This window comes from Natrix helvetica (genome assembly GCF_964273705.1).
Source record: "Natrix helvetica genome assembly, chromosome: 1".
Taxonomy (NCBI): Eukaryota; Metazoa; Chordata; class Lepidosauria; order Squamata; family Natricidae; genus Natrix; species Natrix helvetica.
The window spans coordinates 27,856,811-27,876,801 of record NC_138548.1 but is presented as its reverse complement, the minus strand read 5'-3'; the positions used below and the strand labels follow the sequence as shown (position 1 = coordinate 27,876,801).

Below are 19,991 nucleotides of genomic sequence, written 5' to 3'. Positions count from 1 at the left end.
ACAGCCCTCTTTTTGACTCGAGCAGTATACAGGCCCTCAATGGAAGGCAGGTTGGTAGCCCAGGCCAGGAATACCGAATGGATAATTATTTATACATATGGCCTACATCCATTAATCTATATCAGTTTCCTACACCCCCCCCCCCAATAATAGTGAATAGTCTTAAATGATTTATCGGGATCTCATTACATGAACATTGGCTAATTCTGTTTATCACGCTCAAGGTGCATACGTGTCGTTTTCCCTTTTCTTTTTTCTAAGCGTTTCCCCTCCAGGTCAGCAGGGGGCGCTCTGGCCGAAGCAAGCAATTCCAGCAATTCCGGAAAGAGGAAATCCTAAGGAGGAAGCAGCTCACCCGGTTTGGGCCGTCATTCCCGGCGTCCTTTGCGCATTACCACCGGCATAGCTCGGCTTTCGTCTCATCATCATGGCGGAGCCGCGAGACAAGGCGCTGCAAGACTACCGCAAGAAATTGCTGGAGCACAAGGAGATCGATGGGCGCCTCAAAGAGCGTGAGTGGCTGCTCGGTTGACGGAGAAGGAAGCCCGGTCTCTGTGCTTTTCCCTGATTTCACCCCACTCTCGGGATCCCCAAAGAACCAGATTTCTTTATAATGATAATAATGATCTCCTATCAAACAGGGTGGGGAAGACGCCTTGGAGCGAAAAGTCTTTATTTTTCCATATAATATTCAGTTTTTCCCCCTCCACTCAGATCCTGTGCATGTTTCCTTAGGGAGATTTGCACACTACGGTCAGTGCAATTGACCCTCATTATATAGAAAGATACAGACAGACAGACAGACATGAATGATTGGGAGGGCACTTTGGAATCGCTCTGTGAGTGAGATGGGCTGTTCTACACTTGATAAAATAAATAATTTCATTTTAATTATGGCATTTATATCCTGCCACATCACTCCTTCCGATGCCCACATTAGAATATGTAGCGTTCTTTCTTCCATTTTTCTCCCAGTAGCAACAGTCCTGTGAAGTGGGTTAAGATGACAACTTGATGGACTGACAGGTTTTGTGAGCTTCCATGGCTGAGAACGAATCCTATTTCAGCACAAAATTCATATGGATGAGAAATATCGGTTGGGTTTTAGTATAGTAAGTTCTGTAGTCCTAATAGCTTGAAAATTATGGTTCATAGTTTAATAGATTTGTGAATCCAAAGAATTGTGGTTTATTCAACAAACCATTATTGAACCCTGAGTTTGTAATATATGATATGTAATATATGAACCCAGCTGTAACAGGTTTATTTAAAAATAATAAATCAAACAAACAAAAATAAAGGTCTAGTTTTGTTTCATTAATCTTAAAGAAACATCTGAAAAATGACAAAGATAAAAAGAGGGTAGAAGAGGGATAACAGATTTATGTGTGGAACAAAAACAAATTACCTTATTCCTTAGACTTCCATATTCTGCACACATTTCCTTCAGATTTTCATGTAATATGCAATAGATTGAGACAACTGCTTTGAAAAATGCTAACAAAGATTACAAAAATAAATAACATACATTACAAAAGGTAACTAAGCAGTGAAATACTAAACAGAGTTAATGAGTTAAAAGAAACTAAATGGAATGAAAAATAGAAACCCCATCAAAATAAAAAAGCCAAATAAAAATTTTAAAACCTATACCAAGTATCTAAAAATATATATATTAAGCATATGGAAATGTGTGTGGGCTTGCTGTGCAGAAGAAAACAGACTGAGAGGAGGTGTCTTGCAGCAGGTTCCAGTAGGCCTCCACCAACCTCCAGCAACCCAGACCCTCGTGCATATTTTATGTAGGAAAAAGTTGAGATGTGTCAAAATTTGAAAAAAATGAGATGGTCAGGTGAGCTGCAAGATATAAAATCATTCACAATTATAGAATGTAAGAATTAGAAGATACCTTGGAGATCACTTTGTTCCCCTTTGTCCAGTACAGGAATCAAGTATTATCATCCAATTATCCTATCTCTGTTTTCTGGAACAACTGAATAATTCTGTCTTTTTATGTGATACTGTAGTCCTTCAGATATTTGAATATAGCTATCAATTCTCTCTTTAGTCTTCTCTTTCTCAGGCTAAATGTGCCTAATATCATTATTCCTTATATGTTTTTCTTTTCAGTTCCTTATTCATCTTGGTTATTGTCTTCTGAATACACTCTTTCCATTCCTAAAGTGCAGTGCTCAGAATTGGATACAATATTCTAAAAAAGAGCAAATGATATTCTTGATCTTGACAATGTACTGTACTTTTATTGATACCGCCAAATATTACATTTGCTTTCTTTGCAGCTGTATATTGCTGTTGGCTCGTGTCCGGGCGTGTAATCCACCAAGAAACCAAGATCCCTTTCACATGTGCACTGTGGTCCTCCCATTCTATATTCATGCTTTGAGTTTTCTTTTTTTGATGTAGAATTTTACATTTACATCTTGCTGGCTACTGTCCATTATTCTTGTTTGTGAAGTTCTTCCTGAATCTTGATATTGTCATTTGAGGTGTTTGCTGTCTCCCTATATTTGTGTTGTTAGAAAATGTGATGATTTCCTAATCTTCATCCAAATCATTTTTAACTATGTTGCACTGTACAGGACCTATATCACTGAATACTTTCTTTTATTTTGACATGGAGCCATTCATGTACTCTTTTTGTCTATCGTTATTGAACCAGCCTATAGTGATCAAATGGTAGGTTCTGCTCTCTCTTTGTCATCTTTGCTAGAATTTCATGAGGGACTTTGTTGAACTATTTTGGAAATTGAATATACTATGTCCACTGCTTCCCTGTGGTCAACTACAGCTACCTGCTGTATCAAAAAGAAAACCCATAATGTTGACTTGGCGTGATTTATTCTCGATAACTCTATGCTTGGTTTCTGTCAATCAAGAGATTTTTTTTTCTAAATGGTCACAAGGCAAATGCTTAATAATTTGTTCCAGAGTTTTGCCCAGATTGTCATATTTTTTTCTATTATTACAAATGCTTTTATGCCACTTCAGTCACTTAACTATAAAAAGATTTATAACAAAGAATACAAAACAATACATAATCGTTTTAAAATGTAAAATTGTGTGCGTGTGTGTATACAATTTTTAAAAACAACTATGTTAAAAATAAAAGGAGTCCCTGTAGGTTTTACTCCTTTCGTTATTGCCGACTCTGGGGAGCAGTGCTCATTTCCGTTTCAAGGCCACTCAGTTCAGTGCTGTCCAAAGACATGACATCACAACTACTGTTACCTTCCCACCGAAGTGGTACCTATTTATCTACTTGCATTTGCGTGCTTCCAAACTGATATAGTTGGACAAGAGCTGGGGCAAGGATGGAAGCCTAACCACTTGAGTAACGCTCTGGTTTCGAATCTGGGCTGTCAGCTTTTCAGCTGACAAGCCCAGCGTCTTAACCGATGAGCCGCTGTGCCTCCCCACATATATACTTACATACAAACAAATAATAAATGCTAATACAAATTCAGTTTAATCATAAAAACATGAAAGCAGCCAGAATCATCTCAACTCAATCAAATCCCATTTTTTACTCACTCACCAAACATATTCATATTTTAAATTTCCTGAGTGCTATAGGAATGAGGATTTCTGATGGGACAATATTCCACCAGAAAAAGCTCTGGCAGAGAAGCCTGATCTCCATGTCTCCTCTTATCACACCACATTGGTTCTCCTCACAGGAAATATGCTCTAAAGCAGTGGTTCTCAACCTTCCCAATGCTGCGACCCTTTAATACAGTTCCACGTGTTGTGGTGACTCCCAACCATAAAATTGGTGTCTCGGTTCCTAAGACATCGAAAATATCTTAGGCGACCCCTGTGAAAGGGTTGTTCGACCCCCAAAGGGGTCCCGACCCACAGTTGAGAACCACTGCTCTAAAAGGTGAGTTTCAGCCTGTTTTTCCCCATCCAGACCCTTATAGTATTCAGACACTGAAGCTAGGCTAAAAAAAGCTTTAAAAAGATGGGACAGTGCCTTTTTCTAACTCTTGGGGCCCTCTGTCCATCCTCCATGATTTCTCAAAGATCACAGAAAGGAACTTCTGTGAACTTCAAGATTTTTGGAAACAACTGGCTTTTGAGACATTCAATTATGGCATGCAGGTGTTCCCTAAACATCCCTTAACCGACCTTGGGGTTACTCTTGTCTTCAGTCAGTTATTCTCCTTAGGTTTTTATGAAGAGAAAATGAAGTAGAAGTTGAGTTCCGCTTTCTTTTTGTTGTTTGTTTTTACTATTTTCTCTTTTATCAGTGCTATAAAAAAACAGCCCTTTTTGTTGCTTTCAACTTCTCTTGTGAATCTAACCCCCCCCCCCCCCTGGTGATCTTCCATTTCCAACAGTGGTTCTTTGGCTAGTGGATCTTTCCAAGCAGTTTCCAAAGCTGCTTCCCATTTTTTTCCTTCTCATTGAAGTTGTGTCCAATTACACATTCAGTATTTTATTTTTGAGAAATTCTTAACTCTTGTGCTCCCTTGGATCAGAGGAAAGTTTCCCATGGGCTCTCACCTAGTAGTATCTTTCAAAGCTTGTTGAAATTAAATTATTTTCTAATAATATTCTATTTATTAATTTCTATTTCTAATGGGATTCCTGAAATCTAGCATCTTTATATGACTATACCCTCAATGTTTATTCTGCAGTATGAATTTAAGATTCCATAGCTACTGCCTCCTGTATTTCCTACAGTTTTACCTCTTCAACAAACTCATATACATTTATTAGAGTCAAACACGGGAGAGCCAATTCCTTTGTCTCTTCCTCAGTTGTCTAGAAAATGTTAAACTTTTAAATTTAATTTATTGATTGTCACAGTTTGTATGCTGCTGAACTCCCAATGCCTATGCAGCAACCTCCTGCTAAAGACATGAGCAGAATGTAATTTATTGACACAAAAATGAATTTGCACAGTAAATAAAAAGAATGTTATTCCTTCGTTCCTAATTCTCCCCTCCTTAAGTATCTCCAAGTATGAGTTAAATAATTCCTTTAAAATGGGTTTAAAACAAATGAATTTGAGGAAAATATAATAGGAAGAAACATAGGGAAGACACTTTTAATGTACTATACAATGGTCCACAATAAAGTTTTGCATCTTAATTTCCCCCCCTCTAAGGATTGAAATGGAAAAACAGACAGTATCAACTATTAGCACTCATTGTATGAATTTTACCTGAAAGCTGTGTTCTTCTATCTTAGTAAGGGAACAACTGAAGGAACTTACCAAGCAGTACGAGAAATCAGAAAATGACCTCAAAGCTCTACAAAGTGTTGGACAGGTGAGTGATCATGCAGTCACAATGTTCAGTGAATAAACTGTTGTTTAATGCAGGGGTCCCTAAACCCCTGGGCTGCGGCCCATTACCGGCCCACGGCCTATTCGAAACTGGGCTGTGCGAGCGGTATGCCTGAGTGCGCAGCTCAGCTTGCGCAAGTTGAGATGCACACAGATGTGCACTGGGTCACCACTGGCACGGCCCAGTTCCCCCTTCCCCCAAGCAGGGCTGCCAAGGCGCAAAGGTTGGGGACCGCTGTAAGAAAGCAGATTTTCTGAGAATTGTGATTGGCTCTTTGTCAAGGAACAAATGTCAACATTGTGTGCTTTAAATGGGTCGTCGTCGTCCCCGTCCCCCCCGGATTCGGGGAGGATTCCTTAGCTGTTCGTTGAAGATCTGAAGTACTCATACATTCTCCAGAAATGTTACTTCCTTAAATCCAGCAAGGAATGATATCCTGTTCCAACTGAAACTTTGTTGCCTTTTCACAAGACTTGAGAGCTGCTGCTTGAGGCAGCCATCTCATTCCCTTTGAATAGTAGTCCTAATTGTGTATGATGGTCACCAATGGCATCCTGACTTTATATCAAGGTCAAGTGATCTTACGCATTTCAGAAATTCAAACAGGCAGACAGAGAGATTATAGTAACAGTACATTTTTCCATTTCCTTTAAAAACAGATTGTTGGTGAGGTTCTTAAACAATTAACAGAAGAGAAATGTAAGTACACGGTCATACCATTTTATTACTTTTCTGTCAAAATTAAAATAACTTGGATTCAAAGCATGAGTAGCATAATTATAACGGCACGTAACTGTTATTTTAAAATTTCTGATTGGGGGTTTTAGTTTTTATTTGGCTTTATTATTTTTATTATTCAAATCATGGTTGAATAATATGCACTCACCTGCTTTTCTTTGCTATCCCTAGTCATCGTCAAAGCAACAAATGGACCAAGATATGTAGTTGGCTGTCGTCGTCAGGTGAGTACGAGTAGTAGTTGCTTACTGAACATTTGTTCAGTGACTGATGTTGCAATAGTGCTCACAAAATGACTTTACAACCCATTTGATCTTCATAGTGTCCTCAGTCCCATGATCATCATTACAATTAGTCCTGTGCTTGAGCTATGTTTTTTCTTTTCCCCCTAGCAGTTTTACTCTTCTATACATTGAAAACAATGCAATCGTGCTGGCAATCTAGAGCTGGGGGCCATAGGCATGTTTTTGCAAATAGTACTCTCTTGAAATCTCCCTCTCTCCAATCTCTGCTCTATTGGGAGGCGGGGGTGGTGGTGGAGAAAAATAAATAAATTTCTGTATGACTCTCCTTTCTCTGACCTTTTCCCATAGCTGGCGTGATCGCATTGCTTTTGAAAAAGTAAACACTTTCTTGAAAATACTTTTCTCCACTTTCTTGGGAGGGTGAGGGAGGAGAAAGCAAGCAAATGATTTCTATAGTCAATTTCTCCTTTGCCTGACCCTTCTCCCCTACATCACAGACAGATTGTTGAGAGGGATTTCAAGAGAGTAAGATGTTTGTGTATCACACCCATGGCTCCCAACTTTGGACTGCTAGCATGATTACATTGCTTTCAACATGTACAAGATAATAAGCATGGGCTCCAGCATTCCAAGGAGTGGAGGAGTGGTTAGAAGGCAAACAAAAGCCAAAAGTGTGAAACTGACTAGTCCTGTCTCTTTCCAGTTGAAAAACACAAGTGTGGTCGCATTTAGCGACTGCTTTGCTTAGTGGTAGAGTTGCCGGTTTTATAAATAGGGTTGTAAACTGAGGACTACTTAGATCTTTATTTATGAGTTGGTTTCTCAAAATAGAATTTAAAGTTGTAGCCACTAAGTTGTGGCTTGGTGTCCTACTTAAGCAACTCCCAATGCCTAATTTATTTTTGCAGGCATAGGATGGATGTGTGAAAATTGTCCAGCCTACAATACATCCACCTGCTGTGGAAAAAGAGTCATCGACCTTGTATGAGCAGCACATTTTCAACTTTGATTGTTGTTTGCTATTATTTGAATGGGCTTTGTTGTGCTTTTATTCATTATCATACATACTCCTTTGAATATATTTTTGGGTCCTCCCTCCTGCCCCCCAAAACAGTATAGTAATACAAAGTGAATATTTCCTGGTTGAACATATCTTTGGCATAATGCTGCTGCAAATTTAATAATTGCCTTTTTTGCCTCCAGCTTGATAAAAGCAAATTAAAACCTGGGACAAGAGTTGCGTTGGATATGACCACCTTAACAATTATGAGGTAAAATCTTGCCTTCATATATTTAGATTGGAGGTGAGAGAAATCAAAAGGATGGAAAGCAACATCCCTTTCTTCATTATACAGGAAGTAAGGGGGTGGAGGAAATATGAGCCAAAGGCTTTGCTTAGGATTCTTCCTTTTTGTGCAAGTAGCACTTACACTTACGTTTTATGTGGCTTCTTAACAAACCTTCTGGGAGACCATTATAGAACTTAGTAACTTATTTGTCTTAATTGGGTGGGGAAAATATTATTTGGAAATTAAAAAAAAAATCCACTGGTGCAGAATCATCTGATTGGAATTGGAATTGCTTCTGGAATTGCTAACTGGAATTGCTTCACTTATTTAGATATTTGCCAAGAGAGGTTGATCCACTTGTTTACAACATGTCTCATGAAGATCCTGGAGATGTATCTTATTCTGAGATTGGTGGATTGTCAGAACAAATCAGGGAACTAAGAGAGGTACATGTCCCTTTCTTATACCAGCTTGTATATTAGTTATGGCTAAGCTATCCATATCTTCTAGAATAACAGAGTTGGAAGGGACCTTGAAGGTCTTCTAGTACAAGTCCCTGCTTAGGCAGGAAACCCTACACCACTTCAGACAAATGGTTATCTAATATCTTCTTAAAAACTTCCAGTATTGGAGTATTCACAACTTCTGGAGGCAAGTTGTTCCACTGATTAATTGTTCTAACTGTCAGGAAATTTCTGCTTAGTTCTAAGTTGCTTCTCTCCTTGATTAGTTTCCACCCATTGCTTCTTGTCCTACCCTCAAGTGCTTTGGAGAATAGCTTGACTCTCTTCTTTGTGGCAGCCCCTGGAACACTGCTATCATGTTTCTTTTCATTAAACTAGACATAGCCAATTCCTGAAACCACTCTTCATATGTTTTAGCCTCCTGTTCCCTAATCATCTTTGTTGCCCTTCTCTGCACTCTTTCTAGAGTCTCCACATCTTTGTAAGAGGAAAATATTTTTGACGCTGCGGTGTCAATTAGATACCCATTGCAGAACATCAGAAAAATACATAAGTAGAACTGCTTAGGTTTAAATGTTAGAAGTTTTAACAAACTTCACAATGCAGTGAGTTTGTTTCAAAGAAATCTATCTAAGTGTAGAAGACTACAGACTGTTTTGAGAGTTTTAGAAGACTGATTGTATAAATGACACAAAGTTTGTGACTTCTGGTGCCACATTGAATCGGGAGCACAAAACAGATTTTCATCTTTGCAGGTTATAGAGTTACCCCTGACAAATCCAGAATTATTCCAACGTGTGGGGATTATACCTCCCAAAGGCTGCTTGCTGTATGGCCCACCAGGTAGGTTCACTTTAATAAGTTTGTATGGCTATCTCCTATGCCTAAGCAAAGAGGTAGATCATGTGGGGTATTTATTTTCAGACCAGCTCAATTGCACATTCTTACTTCATGCGCAAATAGATGTTTTCTATGCTGTCAAGTCCAAGTGTAAGATTACAAATTCTGAGAAGATCCTCGACGATAAAGACAGAATTAAGTTAATGTGTCTTCAGAGTCTTCGGCATAAATGCTGAACTATCATCCCCCTCCCTCTACATATTGTAGGCAATTTCACAAAGAAATATATAATCCGATTTGGTTCAGAATGTACCAAATGCAAACTGTGAGGGGTATTATTCTATCTGGAAGCCCCATGGTCTGCTTATTTCGAGCATATGGCCTTATCCCTTTTATTCTGAATTAGGAGTAAAAAAATAAAATAGACTTAGGGCAGAGGCCAGAAGGAAAAAAAGATTGAAGTAGAGCTGATTGAATACTGAAGCTTTTTGTTGGAAGGATTTTATTTTGGATATTTGGGTACTTAGGATTGTTCCAGTCCTATACATTTGTGTATTTTATTTAGAGCTTTTAAAATCCTTTTTGGAAGAATGGTTTTCTTTTGTAATTTCTTTTATGAGATTTAATATCATACTCCTGTCTCATGAGAAAGGCAGTTAGAAATGCACTTTTTGGTTAAAGGGCACTCCAGGTTTTCCAAATCTTATCAAGATTTTCGTAGATTTTCATGGGTAGGTATGCTGGTCTTGTTGTATTCGGGTCTTTTCCCCTGTAAGATTGAGATTGTCTTGGCAACGTTTCAGCGAGGTCTCATTCGCCATGTTCAGGCTGGGTTTGGGCTTAAAGTGTGATTGGAGCTGCTGTCTTTCTATAAATCTTGGTGTGTGTGTGTGTGTGTGTGGAGTCCTGGCTTTGTTTCAGTAAGTGGAATGATTGATTGTGTGGTTGTATCATGATTGGTAGATTGGTGGATTTTCTTGTCCCAGGCCCATATTTCATTTCAGTAAGAGTGCCATCCCTAGCAGAAATTGCTGGCTTGTAAATTTTAATTGAGTTAAAGGGGAAAATTGTTAAAAACAAATCGGTTGAATAATCAGATTAATTATGGGTAATTAAAATGGTTTTATCCACTTTACGAGTTCAACCCCAACATGCCACCAAAGGATGAAGGCAGGCCTTTGAAGGTCTGTGCACAGTAGTGCTTCACCATGTAACTTCAACTATATGTCTGTCGTGTTGATTCTTTACTTCTTGAATCATCTTTGGTATATTGTCACTTTAGGAACAGGGAAGACTCTCCTGGCTAGAGCTGTTGCCAGTCAGCTAGACTGCAATTTCCTAAAGGTAAAATAATGGTTTTTTTTCCTGAATCCTTAGCCCAGATTTGTTTGACTTTCAAGCATCACACATTGATAATTTTTTCACAGGTTGTGTCTAGTTCCATTGTAGACAAATACATTGGGGAAAGCGCTCGGCTGATCAGAGAAATGTTCAACTATGCCAGGGATCATCAGCCCTGTATCATCTTCATGGATGAAATTGATGCTATTGGTAAGGATGCAGGCTTCTTAAAATCTGAGGACTGTTTTTTTTTTAATTAGCTGCTCAAAGAACTGCTGTGTTCCTGCAATTTCAAAACTGGAACAGGAAAGTGAACTTAGCAGGAGTTGAAAGTGAAAAATGTCAACAATGTAACTACTCATCTCACTATATGAGTGATAGCGAACCTATGGCATGTGTGCCACAGGTGGCGTGCGGAGCCCTCTCTGTGGGGATGTGAGCCGTCACCCCAGCTCAGCTCCACCACGCATGCACACACATCTCCCATCGGCCAGCTGATTTTTGGGTCTCTGTGCATGCCTGGGGGCGGGGCACATATGGGAGACATGCGTGCATGTGCGGGAGTGGGAGCCACGCACGGGGGGGAGTGTGGGGATGCAGTGCACCCCTGCGCTCCATTTTTGGTCCCAGGAGGCTTCAGGGAGGCCTGCTAGGCACAAAACGGGAGGCGGGTTGGTGCAGCGATTCCCCCCCCCGGTGCCTTGTTTTTGGTCCCAGGAGGCTTCAGGGAGGCCTGCTAGGCCCAAAATGGGATACCGGGGGGGGGGGGGGGTGTCACACGCACCTACGTGTTGGGGCGCACATGCATGTGCAGGGGATGGGACATGGGTGTCACGTCCACATTGCATTATGAATGGTATGCGCTGTTGCACGCGTGCACACGGTTTCGGCACGCAATGACAAAAAGGTTAACTATCACTGCACTATACCAAAGATCTGTGACCCTTAAAGTCCAATATGGTACTACAGTATGCTATCAGCATCCATTCTGCAACATAACTGATTGGAATCCATTGTGATGGAAAAACAGTAAAGCTGCAAACACTTCTCCAAACTCTCCCGCCACTTTTTTCTTTGTCTTTTCTTTCTGTCCTCCCCGTTCCCGCCCCCCCCCCCTCTATCTCCTGTTGCAAGCACTTTCTCTTTGCTGTTCCTGCTGCCCTTATTTGCATATGGGAAGAAAGCTCTCACCCATCCCCACAAAGGCTCATCTAATGATGGAGCCTGTCATAACCACAAATGGGCGCCCGGCTGTCTCAAAATTCCATTTGTCACAGAGGTGTGATTTTAGTTTTACAATAGAACAGCCTTTGCACCCCTGTCTAACACCTGCCTCACTTCCTCAAAAAAACTGCCTATGAATCAAATCCTTTGGATTTCCCACCTCTGATCCACAAAGTGTATAACAATCTTTCTATTGTTGCTCCGTGCCTATCCCTCTCTCTCTCTCTCTCTGTCTTGGAAAACTGGCACCCAATAAATTTCGATTATTTCTCCTCATAGCATTGAGCTTCTTTCTTCAGCAAAAATTCCATGATACTATTTATTTTATTTTTAACCTGCATTTATTATTTTTATAAATAGCTCAAGACAGCCAACATATCTAATTCTCCCTTCTCCTCTATTTGAGACAACAACTCTGTGAGGTGGGTTGGGCTGAGACAAAGGTCCCATCAAGCTTTCATGGCAAAGGAGGGAAGGGAGCTGCAATTAAAACTGGTTTATTCTTTGGGCAAATACCTTTTAAATCTTAATGCCTATGTAAGTCAGCTATCATCAGACATTTTTGGAAATACTGGATATTATTTTATATTTGGCTATATTCTAATTAAAACCTTTGTCGAAAGTTCTGCTTGGTGAGATACTAACTACTCTTCCATGCTCGTTTCTTGAGGTGGTCGCCGTTTTTCTGAGGGAACTTCAGCTGACAGAGAGATCCAAAGAACTTTAATGGAGGTAAAACATATATATGTTAAGTCTGGTATCTTTCAAACATTAGTTTTAGGTAGTCAACCCAAAAGTGAAATATTGAGATTGGTTTGAATTTTTTTATACTGTAGTGGGTGTACTGTTATTTTTTATTTTGAATAAAATGGTGGCTTTATATTGTCCAGTTATATAAATGGAGATATGATTAAGTAACTTTTAAAAATTACTATGTATCCGAGCTTTGTATCTTACAACAGAGAAACTTTTCTTTCACTTGGTAAATCAAACCTTCCTAAATTAAATGGCCTTTATATAAAGTTCCTATTGACAACTCCTCTGGCCAGAGGAACAAGCTCACATTTTTATTTTTGCAAAAATTACAACTTTCATAAATGCTCTTTCTTTATTTATTTATATTTATTTATTTATTATTCACACTTATAGACCGCCCCCTCTCCCGGAGAGGACTCGGGGCGGTGTACAGTCAATTCTTTCTAACCGAGAATTTAAATTCTTGTGGATTCCAAGGTTGTGTCTTGGTATCCCAAGTCCTGTGTTTCTCAAATGTGACAAATGCTGTTCAAAACAACAACTGTCAATACATTTTTCTTAATTATTTTGTTGGAATCAACTTCTTGGTGGAAAAATGCCAACATTCACTAAAGCCTATGCTTCCTTGCAATATTTTTCAGTTATTGAATCAGATGGATGGATTTGATACTTTACACAGAGTCAAAATGATAATGGCTACAAACAGACCAGATACTCTAGATCCAGCATTGCTGCGACCTGGAAGATTGGACAGGAAGATTCGTGAGTAGACTCAGTATACCAGCATAAGCCTTTGGCTTTGTTTGGTATGCAAGCAAAATTGGTAATTGGAAAAAAAACCACTCTTTTCACCTAGATATTGATTTGCCAAATGAACAAGCTAGGTTAGACATCCTGAAAATCCATGCTGGGCCTATAACTAAACATGGAGAAATAGGTAAGTTCCCAAGACCACGTTTGCTTCTTAAGACATTGTTTTATACCGTTCCTGTTCAGTACATAAATATTTAATGCAATTCATTGTACATTTTTAGATTGTTTGGGGCAGAAATTGTCAGTCATGCAATAGTTTTTTCAAATATAATCCTTTATTTTATTGTGAAATTTATGTACTGTATTTATTTATTTATTTATTTATTTATATAATTTCCTTTTCTGCCTGGAGGTTTAGAACAGCATAATCTATAAAGTAGGCCCTACTTGGGGTGAGGCTTAGCAATTTAGAAATGCTCCATGGGTTGCCCCTGCTTCCAGAATTGTATTCATCTTACTTTTGGAAATTGTCTAGTACACTTCAAAACACCCTATTGTAAATATGATCTTGCAAGGGGAGGTTTGAAGAATCTTCAACTTGTTCAAGATAGCGTTCCCAGTTTATTGTATAGCTCTAAAACTGCAGTACTCCAGTCAGCATCAGAAGCCTTGATTTGCTTGCTCACTCCACTGAAGCTTGATAGTGAAAAGATCCAGAGATTCTTTAGTATTTTTGGGTCACAGTTCTGATTAACCTAGCAATTTGACTCTTACTATTAGACTATGAAGCAATTGTGAAGCTTTCCGATGGATTTAATGGTGCTGACCTAAGAAATGTCTGTACTGAAGCAGGTAATGAATTCTTTCTATTTTCCTTAGTTCTTAGTTTAACATAGGGCACATAAAAGTGTCCAGGGACTACTTGTGGCATCCGATTCTCTCTTGTGTGGCTGCCAGTGCATGCACACCTGGTGGGTGAGATTTTTTTGTATTTCTTTGGCTTCAGTGGTTTAAGGGCTAAAAGTAGATATTTAAAACTGCAGGTTGAACTCTTTCAAACTCTTGAAAGCCTCTCTCAAGGTGGGTTTAGTCCCAGCACTTGTGGAATGAAGTCCTCAACTTGCCATGCCAAACCTGGTGTGTGAGCTAAATCAAAGATGTGTAATAATTTAAAATAAACTTTACAGTAGTACTCAACTTATGATCAATTGCTTAGTGACCATTCAAAGTTCTGGCAGACCTCCCAGGTCTGAAGAGCCAATGGTTACCGCCACCCCTGCAGTCGTGGGATCACAGTTTGGGTGCACAACCACCAGCCCACATTTACGGCCATTTGCAGCATCCTGCGGTCACATGATCATAATATCTGATAATTTTGTCAGGAACTAGCATTTACTTCTAATTTCTGATTTCAAAAAAACACCCTTTGCGGACAATAAGATACTTAACAACTGCTGTGTTTGCTTAACAGCTGCACAGGTTCATTTAAGACGGCCGCATAAAAGGTTGTAAAATTTGGCACTGTAATGTAGTAGCCCGGAATGAGGAGCAGTTCTATGCAGTTATTGTATCTCCATCTCCTGTGGTTCACAAAAGAAATCTTACCTACTGTGCAGAGTCTGGTTTGAGTCCCTGCTGTTTCCAATAAATATATGTTTTTCCACACTGTCTTTTTGCAGGCATGTTTGCTATTCGTGCTGATCATGACTTTGTAGTTCAGGAAGACTTCATGAAGGCAGTTAGGAAAGTTGCTGATTCCAAGAAGCTGGAATCTAAATTGGATTACAAACCAGTCTAAGTGCTGCTACATGGTTAATGGCTGACAGTGACTGCTGCATGGGAAATGTGGGGGCTTCCTAGGTAAAATGAGAAACAGACTATTCCTTGATTGTGTTATTATTTCGAGTCTGTGTATTAATGATGGCAGTTAGCCATTGGTTAATATTAGGTAGGAGTTGGCTGCAGCAAGTTTTGTGGCCCTCTGAAAACAAGATGGCTTTTCAACCCCACATATGTGCAGAATATAAAATCTGCTTTCAGATAATGACTTTATCAAATGTACTATATTGATTTCATCTGGCAGATTTGAAGGTGGCATGCTTGTTTTATATCATTTATTATTTTCTCTTTGAAACAGTAAAATACACCTTGTTTAAATCAAGTTTGTTAATTGGTTCCTCAGCATCCTATAAATTAGAAGGAACATCATCTGATGTTGGACCATGATAAGTTTTTGGTATCTTGTCTAAATCCTAAGCAACCCTGCTTTTCATAGAACAGTGTTTTTAATCGAGAAGCTAAAAGCATTTAAAAATTAGAAGAAGTTATACTTTTTCTCAATTTATTTTTGATATATGCCAGCTTAAATCTTTCACACATTGGGATGAATAAATTTTAAAAACATAGCGTGTTCTTCTGTTTAAATATCCTAGTTGACTTCTAGTTTTCTTTAAGAGCCAGTCTAAGATGAAGTTAAGAACTGGTGACGTAGGCCTAGGACACATTCCCAGCACATATCAGGATCTCTTAGCTTCACAACTGCATTGTATCACCACCACCCCAAAAAAATCAGCTTTGAGAATGCTCAAAATAATGAAAGCCCCCCCCCAAAAAAAAAGTTTAATTTTGGATTCATGGCAGAACTGCCTCTCCTAAATTTGGCTTCTTATAATAACAAATAAATGGAAATACAGAATAGCCTACTATGGTTACTCTTGTACCCTGATTGCTGTCTAGACCAAAGAAGCAAAGCAAAATATTTAATTAGAGCTTCTGTATTCTGCCTTCCCCGTTATCATTACTTATTCCCAAAGCAAATCTCTCTCAGCAAACATACAAGAGCTATTTCATAATCATTCAAAACATAAATGAACACATCTACAAAATTGGTTTAAAGCATTTAAGAAACTAGAACCAGGTATATTGCACTGAATATAAAAATGGCCGCAAGCAATAAAAAAGTTGGATTCTCCCAGAGTTACACCCAGGTTTATTGTAAGAGGTTAGGTTACAGAACATGTATATACTTTAGCCCTCTTTTTGTCAGTAAGTAAATTAAGATAGCCAGTGGTGGGATTTAGATTTTTTTACTACCGGTTCTGTGGGCGTGGCTTGGGCATGGTATGGCTTGGTGGGCATGGCCAAGGAAGGATACTGCAAAATTCCCATTCCCTCCCCACTCTTGGGGGAAAGTTAGTGCAAAAACCCCATTCCTTCCCCACCCCACTAACCTTAATTCCAGCTCCGTTCTCTCTTCAGGGCAACAAAAGAAGATTGGCTGGGAGGCAGCAGGGGGTGGGGCCAACCTATTTGCCGATTCTCCAAACTACTCAAAATTTCTGCTACCAGTTCTCCAGAACCTGTCAGAACTGACTGACTACCACTTCTGGATAGAGCCCTCCTTATTTAATGCGTACTTTCTAGCTATCTTTCCATTTAGGAGTAGGTGGCTAGTCTTTGATGAGATACAAACAGAATGTCCATGTATTCTTCTTCTGAACTATTCTGCAAACATCTATTCTCATTTCCAAAGTCAGGGGAATCTATAGTTCAGATAAGAAGGGAATATTTCAGATAATAAGATATACCCACAAAATACTGCCACCTGATCTTTCCTAGCATTTTCACCTGAAACTTAATGGAACGGCTCACATGACATAATAAGACAGGAAGAAACCACACTGTGTCTTAAGGTATTATATAAGTCCTACCCATTGTTAATATATGCGACGAGCCATACATCTAATCTTGACATGCTATGAATTATTATGAAATAGTTGAGTCTGTGATTTCAAAGATCATACTTGAGGACCTATTGCCTAAGAGCAAATCCATAATAAATATATACATTGGCTTTCTTTTCCTAATTTGGTATCTTCATGAGGTTTTGAACAGATGTGAAGGCTGAAAGAAGAGCTTGATATTTGTGCTACATCATAGGTTGTGTCTATTGAATAAACTGCAATTAGCCAGATTCATACCACATACTGAATAATAAACCATAGTTTATAAACTATAATAGCTGAGTTCATACTGCCTGTTATATTGCAATACGTGGTAGGTATCTTTGGCCTAGCAAATTGTATGAACATATGGCAAAATAAGAAGATGGCTAGGAAGCATTTCTGTAACCATTTTTTAAAAATTATCCAAATAACTGCAAAATGCTGTTATTCTGGACATTCCTACTACTTTGACCTTATAGGTACCGGTAGTCCTCAACTATATGAATATGTATTCAAAATTATATTTTCCAGTTTCAGAAAACTAGTTTTCCAATCACAATAGTTTTCCAATGAACCTTTAGTGCTAGCAGTAATGTAGGCTTGATAATGAAGTGCTTTTTAAATTTTACTCCAGAAAAGTATGATGAATCATGTGATCATGGATTTGAAGGGCCTGTATTTGAAGGGCTGATTGCTGGAATCTGGAAGTAAACTGACATATAAATATAGGCCATTGAGTTTGTCAATGGACAAAGGAATAAAACAGCAGACAATTTAGAAGAGGACGCTACACAAAAGATTGACTACTCTAGTGAAAATTCACAAGCCAGGCAATATTGATTTTAAGCTAAGCTTGTCAAAATGGAGAACAAGAGGACATGCTGTCCTTTTGCTCAACATCTCCCTACCTAAGTATCTGAGATAGTGGTCCTGCTTAATTTCACAAAGTTGGAACCATGCCAAGAAATCTTTACACATCAGCTAAGAGTACAGCATTAACTCTGCTGGAAAGGGGAATTTGGGCTGAAGTTAGACAATAACCCTTTCCAATACAGCAGCCTACATATTCTGACTTGGTGGATACTGAAGTCATTACAGAATTAATTGTTTTCAGAATGTTAATACAGACAGTCTTGGCACAAGATCTGGATTGTGAATTTCCTGTTTCATAGATCAATTTCCATCTTTTCCAACAAATTGAATGCAAGCTCTGTTTAAGAGAAAGAATCCCTTTGTTTGATAATATATAGTTGAAGATTCATCTTAATTGTCCTTACATTAAAATGGCTACAGTATTCACTGTATTAGTCAATTTCTGTAAGAAGCCAGTCACACTATATTGCCAAAAGTATTCGCTCACCCATCCACATAATCAGACTCAGTTGTGAGCGAATGCTTTTGGCAATATAGTGTATCTCTGAGCCTTCAAAGGAGAAGTGAACTGATATGGAAGTGGTTCTTGTATATTCATTTGTTGGCAGTATGAGCAGGGTCTTGGATTACAGTACACTGAACACTTAATAGAAATGGAAACCATATCTCACATGCAAGCAAAGAAATTTAATTCAAATATGTTAATTAAAACATGCTTTTAACACATATATCCACTGTTCCAATGATTTTAATGTGAATGTTCTTCTATGGCAAGTTGCTGTGGGCCTTATATATAGATGCAGGCAAGTAAATCTGGAGAGAAAATTCAGTACTATATATAGTTCCCGCTTCCCTATTATGTTACTGCAAAGCTACTGAAAACCACATTTTGTAGAATTTCAAAACTGACACCATGTGTCTGCTTTTGTCTGAGTAAAGGAGGGGGAATTCCATTTGATTTGTGCCAAAGAAGATATTTATAAACTTATGGTCTTTATATTATGTCTGATCTTTGGTTGGTCAAACCCAGAACTGATGGCTGTGTCTATAAGCTGCTTTCCAAGGCGATTTGGAAGGTCTGCTTCGTATTCCCCAGCAGCTTTGCCCAAAAGTTCAAGAGCAGTTTGGAGGAAGGAAATACTTGAATCTTTTATAGAGAGAGTACACATAGTTCTCCATTAATTCAGTGACTTGAAAATACAACAGTGGTTACAATCAGTCAAAGCTCCAGATGTCCCAACACCCCCGTGACCACATAAACATGATCTGGGCACTTGGCAACCATTTCACTTGACAGTTGCAGAATCCCATGGTTGTGTAATCATGATTTGCAATTTTCCTTGCCAGATTACCACAATCAACATCAATGAATGCCTAGTGAATTTAATTTCTATGCATTCATTCTACTAATGTCTGCGTACAAAGATGTTTTGGTTGTTTGAAGACAGTCTGAGCTTTAAGTATAATTGTAGTGGCAGAAATTGATAAATCAGTCTTCATTTCAGTTTCCTAAGCCATATAGTCAGATTACATTATCTTTCATGTTTCCAACCTCAGTGTTCCAGTCACAAGCAGCATAACTAGTTCACACATTCTGTTGATTTCATATATCAGCAGACTATGCATCAGTGGTTGGAGTATAAACATGGATATTTATATTCTCTTATCAACATGGTTTTCTTCATAAAAATACAGACATGGTTTACCATAGCCTTTTCCCACACATATGAATTGAAAGTGATCGTATGTTTTGCATCTTCCTATATCACTGCAGCACAATAGCAATAGCATTTAGGCTTATGTACCACCACAGTGCTTTATAGCCCTTTCTAAGTGATTTAAAGAGTCAGAATATTGCCCACAAAATTTGGGTCCTCATTTTACTGATCTTGGAAGGCTAGAAGGCTGTCTTTTTTTAAAATAGTTTTTATTGAACATTTTAATCTTTAAAAACAGAAAGCAAAACACAAGAAAAAACAAAACACACATAACTATAAAGTAATTATACAGCTTTCTGTATCTGCTTTCATGTTTAGCCTTTATAGTTCTCTATTCTACATTGTAGGAAGGCTGTCAATTTTGAGTCGGTCAGGAACTATTGAACTATTTAATATATATTTGATGGGATGATGATCGCATCTGACCCTCCTAGAAATTTCTTGGTACACACTTCAACATGCTTCACTCATCCCCCCCAGAAATACCCTTTACATACACCCCAGCCACAATTAAGCAGCAGAACAGGATATGAGAAGAGGGGGGCAATATATGCATACACTAAATTAAAAATGTCAGGGCAGGTAGGGAATCCTAATATGAGTATTGTTTTGTTTAGAATTCATTACTTGCACAAGGAATGTGGAAGTAATTCTACTTCCTCTAGGAATAAACAGGGTGAACGTTTAAAGATACCTGCTGGATTAATCCA

At 38.6% G+C, this 19,991-nt stretch overlaps 1 protein-coding gene across 1 annotated transcript; it reads left to right on the top strand.

The window, feature by feature from the left end:
- Positions 1 to 346: 346 nt before the first annotated feature.
- On the top strand, positions 347 to 15,370 carry PSMC6 (proteasome 26S subunit, ATPase 6). The gene is made up of 14 exons (XM_081968903.1): positions 347 to 512; positions 5,218 to 5,297; positions 5,975 to 6,014; positions 6,225 to 6,277; positions 7,502 to 7,569; positions 7,919 to 8,033; positions 8,807 to 8,894; positions 10,174 to 10,235; positions 10,319 to 10,442; positions 12,127 to 12,188; positions 12,854 to 12,974; positions 13,069 to 13,149; positions 13,746 to 13,817; positions 14,645 to 15,370. The coding sequence occupies exons 1-14, from the start codon at positions 428 to 430 to the stop codon at positions 14,761 to 14,763; spliced, it is 1,170 nt and encodes a 389-aa protein (XP_081825029.1). The 5' UTR covers positions 347 to 427; the 3' UTR covers positions 14,764 to 15,370.
- The last annotated feature ends 4,621 nt before the right edge of the window (positions 15,371 to 19,991 follow it).

What these genes read in the sequence shown, in the direction of transcription:
- PSMC6 (XM_081968903.1), top strand. Translation starts at nt 428, where the DNA reads ATGGCGGAGCCGCGAGACAAGGCGCTGCAAGACTACCGCAAGAAATTG. An exon ending in CGATGGGCGCCTCAAAGAGC is followed by an intron (nt 513 to 5,217) that starts GTGAGTGGCTGC and finishes CTTCTATCTTAG; the next exon opens with TAAGGGAACAACTGAAGGAA. An exon ending in TCCAAAGAACTTTAATGGAG is followed by an intron (nt 12,189 to 12,853) that starts GTAAAACATATA and finishes AATATTTTTCAG; the next exon opens with TTATTGAATCAGATGGATGG.